This window comes from Lygodium microphyllum, chromosome 26, assembly GCF_053477565.2.
Source record: "Lygodium microphyllum isolate KBCC chromosome 26, Lygodium_microphyllum_v1.1.10, whole genome shotgun sequence".
Lineage (NCBI taxonomy): Eukaryota > Viridiplantae > Streptophyta > Polypodiopsida > Schizaeales > Lygodiaceae > Lygodium > Lygodium microphyllum.
The window spans coordinates 27,685,638-27,698,442 of NC_141160.1; the positions used below are offsets into that span (position 1 = coordinate 27,685,638).

At 44.6% G+C, this 12,805-nt stretch overlaps 1 protein-coding gene across 2 annotated transcripts in view; it reads left to right on the forward strand.

The window, feature by feature from the left end:
• Positions 1-12,805, forward strand: part of FLU (Tetratricopeptide repeat (TPR)-like superfamily protein) — a 70,112-nt gene that overhangs the window by 36,137 nt on the left and 21,170 nt on the right. For both annotated transcript variants that reach the window (XM_087668492.1, XM_087668491.1), the window contains exon 2: positions 11,411-11,630. In XM_087668492.1, the coding sequence (XP_087524618.1) occupies positions 11,411-11,630 (220 nt within the window). The remainder of the gene's footprint in view (positions 1-11,410; positions 11,631-12,805) is intronic.

A 12,805-nucleotide genomic window follows, 5' to 3' on the forward strand; every position in this document is an offset into this window, starting at 1 on the left:
TAGTGTCCTTTTTCCATTTGCAAAGATTTTGATGAGAACAACCATGAGGAAGCTGTGCTTACATGGGATTTGGATGATGTGCATGCCTATTCTACTCTTCTTCAATGTATTTCTAAAGAAGTCCTACCGACGGTTACTTCCTGCAAGACATCTCTCAAAGTATGGAAGAAGCTTCAGGTGTTGTACGAGGCACCTTCCACCATATGTGCAGTAACGCTTTATGGACAACTTCAACAGATGAAGTTTGAGTCTAAGGACACTATTCAATCAATATTGCTTCGTGTTACATAGGTATAGGACTAGTTTCGACACATGCACTATGCTCTTCCAAAGGCACATCTTATAGGGACGGTCCTCTACAAGCTTCCCTAGGAGTTTGATGGCATGGCTAATGCTTTGTGGGCACAGACATCATCTACACTTGTTAGCTTTCTACACACGTCCTTGATGCTTCTTGAGCATGAGGATCTTTGCATTTACATGTGAGGCTTTTGTCTTCTTATGGAGGATCAGGTGAAGCTTTTGCGGCTTCAGAGATGGGTGATAGGAAGAAGTGGTGCCCATGTAGTCAATGACTCACTGTTGTATGCGAGTATCTCGTGTTTGGTATATGGATTTCATTTCTCGAGCACATCTTTGAGTTCTCTTCCTTTGCAAAGTTCTTTCGTGTTCTCTCTTTTCGTTCTCTCCATCTTGTGTTTAATGGTTTATTTCAGCACTTGTCTATGCTTCCGTTGTTGTACCACTTCTGACACCATGATGTGACCGGAGAAATTTGCTTTGAAGAAGGAATCGATCATTATGCTGGTATTAAGCCTTGGGAGCTTGCTTTAGGCCATTGAGAGCCTTCCACAAGTGATACAAATGGTCCTCCTAACCAAGCATATTGGAACCTAGAGGCTAATCAACATAGATTTCATCCTGAAGGATGCTATGCAAGAATATGGAATTCAAGTCCATCTGATATAGGGGCTAGTGATGGTGGGCTGCAAGAGCCTAGATAGCTTGAATGGTAGACATAGGGACAGTTGGAGCAAAGGTCTTTGAGGGATTTAATCTTGCCCACTCCACAAATTCCTCGGCAACAAGCCTTGTGTTGTTACTTGTTAGATACTTGTTCTGATCGACCCAATTCACACAAATCACTTTATACTTTGCTGGATTTGGAACCAACTTCCAAGTGCCATTTCGTAAGATCCAAGTCATAAGGGCATAATTCAGGCAAATTGAATGCTCTTGCTTTTGTTGCAATCGGGTTGAATGATGTGGACTTGCCAGTGTCTTAGGAAAGGAAGTAACTTTCAAATCTTGCTTCAAGTTCGGCAATCATCAAGGAATTACATAGGGTTGTGCATCTTGTGAGAGGGAGGCTGAGAAGCCTTCGGAACTATGGTGTACTTGTATATGTAAGGGGTGGTGCCAAAGGTGGAGTCGAAAAAGACCCACTTGAAGAAGAAGTACTAGTAGGGGAGGGTCGAAGGGCATGGCCTCATCAAACTCAACATCCCAACTCACCACGACTTTGCTAATCTTAGGATCTGAGAGCATGTTAGATGACTATACCCAACAAAGATATATTTCTTGGATTTTGTGTTGAGTTTTCCCTTGTGTTTCTCATCCATATGTACATAGACATCGTATCCAAAGATGGAAAAAAGGGTGACATGCTGTTTCTTGACATAGAAAGCTTGATAAGCAATCATATCATTCATGGCACTAGTTGACGACTTTTTGAGGATATGAATTGCTGTAGAGACTGCCTCATCCCAAAGGTATGATAAATCCCTTGGTGCTCAAAAGCATTGAATGAGCCATCTCCAACATGGTTTGATTTTATTGCACCACTATACCATTCTGTGATGGTGTGTTGATATACTCTTGTAGGATTGAGTCCCTTGTAGATAGCACAAAATATGCAGCGTGGCTCTCTAGTGAGTGTGCAATGGAGTCTTCTTAAAAGAAGACATTAGAGCCACCATATGGCAGATATTTGGCCTTGTGAATGAGCCAAATGAGGGAGCTCACAAGGCAACTAGAAAGGGTGGCATTTGGTAGGGATCACTTGCAATAGATTACTTGGACTTAGGGTCCATGGGGCATCAAATGGCTTTATACAAAGCCATACCAAAGTTCGAGCAAAGCTCGGAGATATACCTATGGTGAAAAACAAAGATACCCTGCTAAAGCATAAGTTACAAGCATGGGAGGCTCTCAATCAATTGATGCCTTGATAAGTCGTAAAGAGAATCATAGCCAAGGTAGCCTACTACCTAGCCTATAGTACCAAAGGTGCTCCTCATTAGAATCTCGAAGGGAGAGATCATGGATGTTTTATTATATCTACCCAAGGACAAAAGTCCACGATGAGATGGCTTGACTAATGAGTTTTTTGAGGCCTATGCTGCCACTCTTGCCAAACCTTTGTCAACCATGCATCAACAAGTCTGGGAGACGGGAATTATGCCTACATCATGGTAGGTGGGTGTCATCAAGCTGATTTTGAAAGTGCCGTCGCTCTTGATGTTGAAACATTGGTGGCTAATTTCTTTGATGGGATCTATCTATAAAATTTTCACTAAAGTCATGGCTAATTGTCTCCACAAGCACCTCCCTACCCTTGTGCACTGAAACCAGCCTTTCTTCTGTGGATGGGTGGTAAATCCCTGTGTGTTTCGAGTGTCTCCTCGACTCCGAAAAGCTCCACGAGCTCTACCACCTCTAGCTCGTTGACTAGAGTAAAAGACAGTGTCTCTGGCCTCAGATGTGCTTGAACCTATATTTAAGCCAAGTTTTACTTTTTCATGTAGCAACAGTGCATGTAATTCATCCCAATTAGGGGGTTCTACTCTCACAGAAATGGACGTATCAAATGCCTTATACTCCTTGCCTAACCCATTCAATGTCACTGCAATCATATCATCCTCTGTAGCACGAGATCCAATAGTAGCCAACTGGTCAGCTATGGTCTTTATTTCAGTCGTGTATACTTGAATGCTCTTGCCATTCCTAGACATGTTGTTGAATTGCTGCTTTAGCTATATCTTTCTTGCATGTGTGAAGTTGATTTACAATGGGATTCTCCCGATCCCCGTTGCAATCCAAACTTCCCTTGTTGTCCAAAGTGACCAACAAGTCTTCAATCTGTTTTGCCCCTTGATTCAAGCACTTAATTGACCTTCATCCACTTCATAGACGTTGATTTAGAATGGATGCCCCTTTTGGTATTTCTTTAGCTTTATTGAAGAAGAAGTTGATTTACAATGGGATTCTCCCGATCCCCTTCGCAATCCAAACTCCCCTTGTTGTCCAAAGCGACTAACAAATCTTCAATCTGTTTTGCTCCTTGATTCGGGCACTTAATTGGCCTTCACCCACTTCATAGACGATGGAAATGCCCCAAATTCAATGGCTGGCTAGTCCTCCACCTGAATTTAGCTGAAATTCACCTTCAGCCTTGTTGAATCCAAGTCTTGGAGCTTCCAATTTTTGGCACGCTTCTTGAGGCTGCTGCTAAACCTTAATTTCTATTGTAAATTAGGATTTACAACAGAGAAATTTGCAATTTCTCAGCCCTCAAGGGTCCAAATGCTAAGATCTTCGAATCAAGGCTGTGAAATGGCTGGGAGATGAGAGAGAGAGAGAGTTGTAGAGAGAGAAAATTCAAAGTTTTGTTGCAAAGAATGACTAAAAAATTAGTCAAACGTAGCTGCTGCCCTGCCACAACAACATTAAATGCTGTCGTCTACAGCTAAGACATCCAAATCAGCTGTGACTTTGTACCTAGATGCAATTGCCCAGCTGTGGAGGGTTTGAAACTGCAATCGCCTCCTCAAAACTCACTCATAGCTGGCTGCAATGGCTGAAAATAGGCTAGCCATGGCTGCTCTCAGCTCTCCCACATTTGCTACAGCAAGAATGATCTCGTTTTTCCTCTTCTTTAGCCTTTTACTAGCCTGTATGGGCAAGTTTGCCAAGTGACAGCCTTCCCAAATGGTTTTTACAACATTATCCATAATTAAATATTAAATTTTAGCCTTTAATTACTGAAAATTAATCTAATAATTATTTTGGTGCCCAGAAAAATAATCTGATTGGTCAATAATTAAAATGGCTAGGCATCTTCCACTCCCGATCTCTCTATGCCATCTTTGACCATTAGATCGGTGTTAGGTACCATTAAATGTCACATCTCTAGTGTCACCAATTGACACTTATAGCCAAACGAATGACCTAGGCCAACAATTGACACCAGATACCACCAAGTACTTGTGCAACATAACTCGCAGTCTAATTGAGCCGTTTACTCTCAGTCTACTCTCAGTCAATCAGTCAAATAGGGTTGCCCCTTGAGTCCCTTGTTCTTTGCCCTGGAAACCCATGTGGTCCTTTCTATGCTTTCTCACTTGGTGACAATGGGATAGCTGGCTGGTCTCTCTCTTTTCTTTGGCGAACATTTTGTGGGCTAATCACTAGCAGATGATACATTTATGATTCTCAAAGTAGGATGAGTGAACCTCCACACAACATTGGATGTATGGAAACTTTTTGGCCAAGCCTGTGGTCTTTGTATTAATGCAACCAAATCCTTCCTCATCAGCTGTATTGAACTGGATCTGCAATCTTTGCAATGGCAAGGAATGGTGATCTCGTGTGGGAATGTTGTGTGGCATTTGGGTTACCCCTTGTGTGTTGATGTGCAACCCAAGCAATTGTTGCAATGGGTTTCTCTGAAATTGGAGGTGAAGTTTTTGTACTAGAAATCCCAAGCCTGGCCTTTCCATGTTTGCCTTGGAGTGGCACAGTCCATTATGTTTCCTAACCTCATATATTTTTTTACCTCTTTTGCCTTGGACTACCTCCAGGGTTCTTGTTACTGGGCAAATTCGCTTTATGCTATGGAAAAAGAACACTTTACATATAGGTATTTCTTGGATTTCTTGGAGCCATGTCTGCACCCCAAAAAGCATGGGGGGTGGGGCGATTTTGGATTAGTCACTTTTCAAAGCAATGTGTATTGATTGCCATCCTTGGATTTGTATGGTCCTCTTTTTTCTAGAAGATTGAGGTATTGTACATGGTAACACTAGAATACAAGCATCATGGTGGCACATTCTTAATTTAGATACTCACTTTTCCACACCCTCCTCCATTTTGGTAAATTATTTGGTTTCTTCTTGGAGGATTGTTCTTTAGAAGGCCTGTTGGCATCCTACAGAGGATCGTCTAGAGGCAAATTCGTTTCAGTTGGAATTATTGGCAGTGTCACGGCTGCTTTCTTGGGATAGGAAACAAGAAGATAGGCCCAAGTTCAATCGTATGGCACGTTTGGGTTTGTCTTTTGTTGTTTGCAGATGTCACTTTGATGAGCTGTGGGGGCCTGATGTCTTTCCATACGATGAGGAGGCTTTTCCAAATTCCCCATGTATACTCTGACTTATGGGGCTAGATTGAAAGGTTGATGCAGCCTATGCAGCCTTTTCCTACACTTGACTCGGATTGCCCTTGGCAAGATTGCGATCTTGCTAGTCGTCTTTGTCTTCAAAACGCTTCAGCTAACAAGGTGTATCATGGGACAGGTCACGACTGCGGAGGACAAGGTTGCGTTTCCCGCTCTCCACCGCGCATCAGTCCTCCTTCGAGATCCAATCGTGATACAAGATGGCTGGTCTAGATTTGGATTTCATAGACCAAACGATGGCAGCACTTGGCCCGGATTCTGATACTGAGGAACCTGAGGATATGGTTCCGTGCACTGAAGAGATGCCCCCTGGTCCTGACATCTAGCTTGTGGGTAAACGTACCAAGCATACTTCGGAAGAGAGAGGGGTTCATCAGGATCGTTCCTATGCTCAGGTTGCTTCGGATTCTGTGGACTCTCAGGATGTTGACTGGGAGCATTTGCTGGAATTTGCCAACACTCTGCTTGGCGATTATGTTCAACATAATCAGGAAGTCTTTTCTGACTTGGCACCTGACGATGTTCTGGAAGCCACTGTGGACCCAAAAACTGTCCTACACTCCTTTTCGGTGTTTTATGATTGCGCTGTGATACTCTTCTTCACTGGTCGAATCCCGCTGCTTTCTCGTATTCGTCAGTGGCTGCACAGTCTGTTGCAAGGGGAATGTGTTGAAGAGATTTTTGTTGGGCCCCGAGGTTTCTTTGAGGTCCTGTTGAAATCTGAGACGCACCGTGCTGCTCTTCTGTCTAAACTGCCTTTGTTTTTTGATCGCTGGTTGGTTCATGTTGTTCCATGGCGCCCAATGGCCGATTTTCAGCGTCTGCTGCAATGTGAATGCCCTGTGTGGGTAGAAGTGGAAAATTGTCCGGCTGTTTATTGGCCACTATTGAAGGATGCTATGGCCGCTGTGGGCACTGTTCTGGTCCCTCCAAGTCTCAGGGCTGTGAATCGCAACCGCTTGTGTATGTTATGGGACACTACAAGGAAAAGGCCTGCTTGGTTACGTCTCAATTGCTCTGGCATGCATCCGTTACACTTTCGTTTGAAATGGGGCAATTTTGCAGGACATTGCTTTTCCTGTGGACAATTGGGGCATTTTATGGCCGAATGCCCGGAGCAGCAACACACTTCAGATTCTGGCCATGTTGCGCCGCCCATGGATGATATGGTGTGTGATGCTCCGTCGCTGGATACTATCCACCCGCCTCAAGTTCTGGACAAAGGTAAACAACAGGTTTCGGGTCTAGATTTCCGTGCCACTGATTGGGTTGAAGTACGTGCAAAAAAAAGGCAACAGGGTTATTGCTGGCATGGAGAATACTGTGCCTACTACCTCACAAGATTCCATGCGTACATATATGCGCAGGAAGGAAATGTTGTCTTCCGAGCGCTCTGCTCCTGCTATGGTTTCCTCTGTCCCCCGTCCTCAGCCCGCCCGGAAAATGTATTCGGATCGTCCAAAGGGTCCACCTGCTAAGCTGGCTTTTGATACCAGAGGCAACGTCATTACCTCGTGGGACCGTCGTTATTCCCGTTCCAACCCTAAGCCAGCAGATATGCCGTCTACTTCCAAATCTGGTCCTCAGAACTCTTTTGCTGTGTTGGCGGATTTCTTGGATGAGGGAGTCCTGGACATTCTCGCAGAAAAAGTCAAATCAAGGCAAGCTATGCCTCGTACCTGATTTTGTTTTGACTACACATGAAAATAGCCACGTGGAATGTGCGAGGAATTTGTTCTCGACACAAGCAACATGCCATGTGGACTGTATTGCATGAGAATCAGTGGGATGTCCTGTGCGCTGTTGAGCACAAGAGTCACAGAGAAGCCGGAAAAGTTGTGGATTGCCATGGCTTTCGTTTGTTCTATGCAGGGACACAGGCCATGCATTATTCGGGTGTGCTCATGATTGTACATGACAAATATCAGCCTGTTCTTATTAAAAATGATGTATATGGCCGCTTTCTGGTGATTGAAATTTTATTCGAAGGGGAGATCTTATGGTTACTTGGCCTCTATGCTCCGAATGATCCGTTATCTCGTCAGGAGCTTTGGCAGACTTTGCAGACCTCCTTGTCACTTGGCAGACGAGGCTTCTTCATGGGGGATTTCAATATGTGTGTGGATTCTTCCCAGTCCACATCGAAGCATCCGGTAATGGATGCGCCGGAAAGTCGTATGTGGCATGAGTTGGCTCTTGCTGTTCTTAAGCAAGATCTATGGTCCTGGCTACACCCGTCTTCTACAGGGTTTACTTTCCATTCTGCCCAGTATGCAACAACATGGTCGCGGTTGGACCGCATATATATCATGCAGAATGATGATTTTCTTCCCGAGATGCTCGAAATAAAAGTGTTGTAGCAATATGCCTTGTCGGACCATTTCCCTCTGCAGCTTGAGCTGCTTGCACAACCCATTGCACCTTTCAAGCAGTTTCTGGAGAGACTCCCTTTGCGTTTCAACTCGTCTTACTTGAAGCATGCAATCTTTCAGGGCTATATGCAGCAATTGATTGATAGATTCTTCTTGGACTTCTCCTCTCAGGGCACTGCTTCATTTGAAAGATTGCTCTCTAATGTGCAGCGGGTTGCTCGGCAGTATGGGATCTATCATGCCTCTTTTTGTCGGCGGCGTCGACAGGCAGCGGAGGACCTGCTGGTTTTGGTTCGTTCTCTGCTGGTGGACACTCCGGATGATGCATTTCTGCTAGCACTAGCAATGCGGGTGGCTGATCTTATTAAAGAGTTCCAGTTGAAATCGTATCAGCAGGCCAAATTGCAATATCTGACGGAGACTTTGCAAGATAGTGCGTGTCAGACCCATAAGTTCCTTCGAGCTCTCCATGCCTCGCCTGCTCGAGAGAATATGACCAGACTCGAGGATGCAGAAGGCCACCTTATCCTGGATCCGCAGACTATTGTGCATATGTGCAGGAATTATTTCCGCGACCTTCTCGGTTCCACTTCTCCACCTTCAGCCCAAATTACTCAGGCCCGTTCGGTTTTTTATGACCTGGTCCACAATCAGCTTCCGCAGGACATGCAAGCTACTATGGAGTCAGATATTTGAGGCAGAGGTTATGGACGTTTTGTTACACTTGCCCAAGGATAAAAGTCCGGGTTGGGATGGTCTCACCAATGAGTTCTTTGAAGCTTTTGCTCCCCAACTGGCGAAACCATTGCAGGCTTTGTTTCAGCAGGTGTGGGAAACGGGGATCATGCCTTCCTCATGGAAAGAAGGACTTATTAAACTGCTTCCAAAGGTTCCTTCGCCATCTACGTTGACATAGTGGCGCCCAATTTCTTTGATGGGTTCTATGTACAAAATCTTTTCCAAAGTAATGGTGAATCGACTCCATAAGCATCTCCCTGCCATTGTGCACCCTCTCCAGTATGGTTTCATTAAGGGCTGAAATATTCTGCACAATGTATTGAATGCATAACTGGCAATTGATTATGCAAGGCATTCTAATCAGGAGGTCGTACTGATTCAACTGGACCTGGAAAAGGCTTTTGACTATCTGGATTGGTCTTTCGTTGGCTGAACTTATGACTGCTATGGGCTTTGGTGCTCGGATGTCTCGTCTAATATACACCATTAGTGCTGCGGCGTCTTCGTGAGTCATGCTGAATGGAGGTGTTACTGAGCCATTTGTCCTTGCCCGCTCTGTCAGATAGGGGTGCCCTTTAAGCCCTCTCTTCTTTGCCCTTGCGACACATCCAGTTCTTTCGATGTTATCTCATATGGCAACCTCTACTCAGTTGGCCGGATTATCGCTTCCTACAGGACAACACTTCATTAGCCAATCCCTGGCGGATGATAGCTTTATGATTTTGCGTGCGGACAAGAATAACCTTCGAAAAGCATTGGATGTTTGGGGTCTCTTTGGTCAGACGTCCGGCCTTCGCATCAATGCGCTCAAATCAGCCATTCTCAGCTGCACGGAGTCGGATTTGCAGTCCTTGGACTGGCAGGGTCTGGTTGTTCCTCGTGGCTCCATTGTCAGGCATCTTGGGTACCCTTTGGGTGTTGATGTTCCCCCAAAGCAGCTTCTGCAGTGGATTTCTTAGAAAATGGTGGCTAAGTTTCTGTATTGGAAGTCTCAGACCTGGCCCTTCCATGTTCGCCTCAAAGTAGCCCAGACAATTATGTTGCCAATGCTCACATATTTCTTGCCATTGTTGCCCTGGACTACTACGACTCTGAATGCTCTTACTCAGTCTATTCTTTTCATGCTATGGAAGGACTCATTGCATGCAGGTATTTCCTGGATTTCTTGGTCGCGTGCGTGCACCCCCAAACGCATGGATGGAGGAGCTATTTTAGATGCCCAAACTCACATGCTGGCACTCCGTTGGTCTCTTTTCCGCGCCATGTGATCGGATCATCATCCGTGGGTCGTTATAGCCCGTTATTTCCTTGAGAACCATGGGCTTCTGCATGGCAATACCCAAATCCGGAGTTCGTGGTGGCATGTTCTTAATGCTGATTCGCGGTTCTCCAGTTCTTCTTCATCGCTGCTTACTCATTTGGTATGTTTCTGGAAACTGGTCCTCCAGAAGGCTCACTGGCATCCAACGGAGGATCGCTTAGCTACTAACTCTTTTCAATTGGAATTGCTGGCAGTCTCGCGTTTACTTTCATGGGAAGGTAAACACGAGCTTAGACCACAATTCAACTGGATGGCACGTTTGGGCTTGTCTTCAGTCGCGGATGCCACCCTTGCCAATCGCAATGTGCTAATATCGTTTCGTACAGCTAGGAGGCTTTTCAGGATCCCTCGTGGATATAGGCATTTATGGGAACAGCTTTTGAAGGTGCTCTAGAGTAGACAACCCTTTCCTGCCCTTGCTTCGGATCATCCCTGGCAGGATTGGGACTTAGAAGGCCAGCTGAATTTAAGCAAAGCTTCTGCGAACCAAGTGTATCATCTTCTGATTAAAGATCATCAATGGCTAGTTACTAAAGCAAATGCTTTATGGGGATTGCGTAAATCCCGGTCATGGTGGAGGGCAACTGTGATGGAGGGCTGGTTGAACAAGACACCCTTCAAATATAAGGTCTTTCTTTGGAGAGTGATGATTGGTGGTCTTCCGCTTGCTTCAGCTCTTTCCAAGCGACGAATCTCCAATGGCAACTGTTTCTTTTGCACCACTACTGTGGAATCCGCCCGGCACCGATTTATTTCTTGCCCCATCGCTAAGAAAGTCTGGTTATTTTTGTCGTCTGTTTGGCGAGGGGTGGTTGGTTTCACCCTACGTCCCTTTGATTGGGTTTTTGGACCGCCCAAATACCCCACTTTGGCACAGCCACATATGAAGCTCATGTATCACTTTTTTCGATATTGGGGCTGTTGGCATAACTGGACCATTCGGAATGCTTTTCTTTTTGATTCGGCCTATAATGTTCAGCGGCATATTGCGAGGCTTAAGGGCCTCTTGTACTGGCAGTTAGATCTTCTCCAGCATTCTGACTTGCTCTCTAGGGAGGACTTACGTCCCTGGCATATGGCAATTTCCTCCGTGTATTTGCCATGACTTTGTAACTTGTAGTACTTGGAACCTCTTCACATGATGGCTTAGATTGTCATCATGTGTCTTGTAATCAAGTAATCTTGTATTTTTTTCGTAATTAATACAATTACCTTTTACGAAAAGAGAGAGAGCGAGAGAGAGAGAGAGAGAGAGAGATTTGGTTTCTTGGCATGCTGTGGTTTCTTCAGTTTTTTTTGTTGTACATATAGTTCACTTCTGACTCTTGTATTTTATGTTTGAAGTAATCAATATAGTTACCCTTAACAGAAAAAAAGGAGAGAGTGAGAGAGAGGCTTTGGTACTACCCAATAACATTGTCACAAAGGAGTTGTTGCATGCGAAGTTCAGACTGGAGAATAACTTCCAACTATTGTATGCATGTTATTCTCACTTTTGTATTGCATTGTTTTTATGTGCAGTTGGTGCCAGAAAACAAACCCAAGCGGCAGGTGGCTGTAATGTTTACACCAACTATGTGCTTCACTTCCCTTGCAGGTCTTGCCTTGTTAGGTGCACGCCAAGCTTTGGCCGTAGAAGATGGCGGCCAAGCCTCAACAAGCTATTTCTTAGCTACTCCTGAGAGTGTGTATTTGCTTTTTGCATTTCAAGCGGTGGCTCTTATTGGTGCAGCTGTAGGAGGTAATAGTAATACCCTTAAACTCTGAAGGAAGGTGTCTTAGGACTGTTTTCCGTAATAGAGTTCTAATGGCTCCTTACCTTTTTCAATGTCCACTGGTTGATTTATGTTAGCTTCTTTATGTACAGTTTTGTAGTCTATGATAAATCTTTTATGAAAGTTTTGAAACTTATTGTATTTAAGCATTTATAGTCTATAGATAGGGTTCACATAAAAAGGGTGTCCTCAAAAGGGATGGTTTCTTTGTTTTTCTCACTTTGACCTCCAACAATGGTATGCATGAGTATAAAGAAACATAATTTCCCTCTCTGTGTGTATATCCATGAAGCATTTGGTAATAACCATGAAGTGCAATTATAGTTTCTTGCTGCGTGGCTGACTGCGGGTGCCACAGCAGCAGCTTATGAATCCTTGCAATGCAAAGCCAAATCCTTGATGATATATCAAGTATTTGTTTCGCCTAAATATTGCAAAAGCCCATTCAATGTATTTGACATCAATCAAGTCGCACACTTCATGAACTCACACAATGATTATCTTAGTGATCGTGAAAGTACTTTGTCAATTCATCTAAGACAGCTTTCTAGTATAGGGACAAGATTGGTGATTCATAGGAAAAGGTCATGACTAGGATACATTTAATTTATATCAAAATGGTTAGGTGATTTGAAACTGAAGTTCGCAGCAGGTGTCAACATTTTTTTTTTCAAATAAAATGTGGCTAATTATATTACTCAAAAGGCTGATTACAACGGAGTGCTCATGCTCAACAGACTAGCTGAAGTTGATGCAAAGTCACGAATACATCATGTATACAAGCCTCTCAAGGCGGTTTGGGGGGGGGGGGATGGGGGCAAGAAACCATGGAGGGGGGATGTAACGCCATCTAGGGCAGCTTGGCTGCATCATGAAGAACAGGTCTTGGCCGCCCCAGGTGCGTAAAAAGTGAAAACGAAGCTCTTGACGAGTTCGAGAGTTGCCCTGCACCTGGTCCCACCGGCCGCGGAGGGAGTGGACGATGGAAGTCCAAAGCTCAGCCAAAGTCGCATGTACTGAAGGGCACTCCCCGCCAAAAACCTCTTGACAGCATGCCTTCCAGATGTGCCATCTTGTAAGACTCCCTACGATCTCCCATAACTCAGAGCGGTCTGTTGTGGGCTCCAGTACTTGGCGGCTA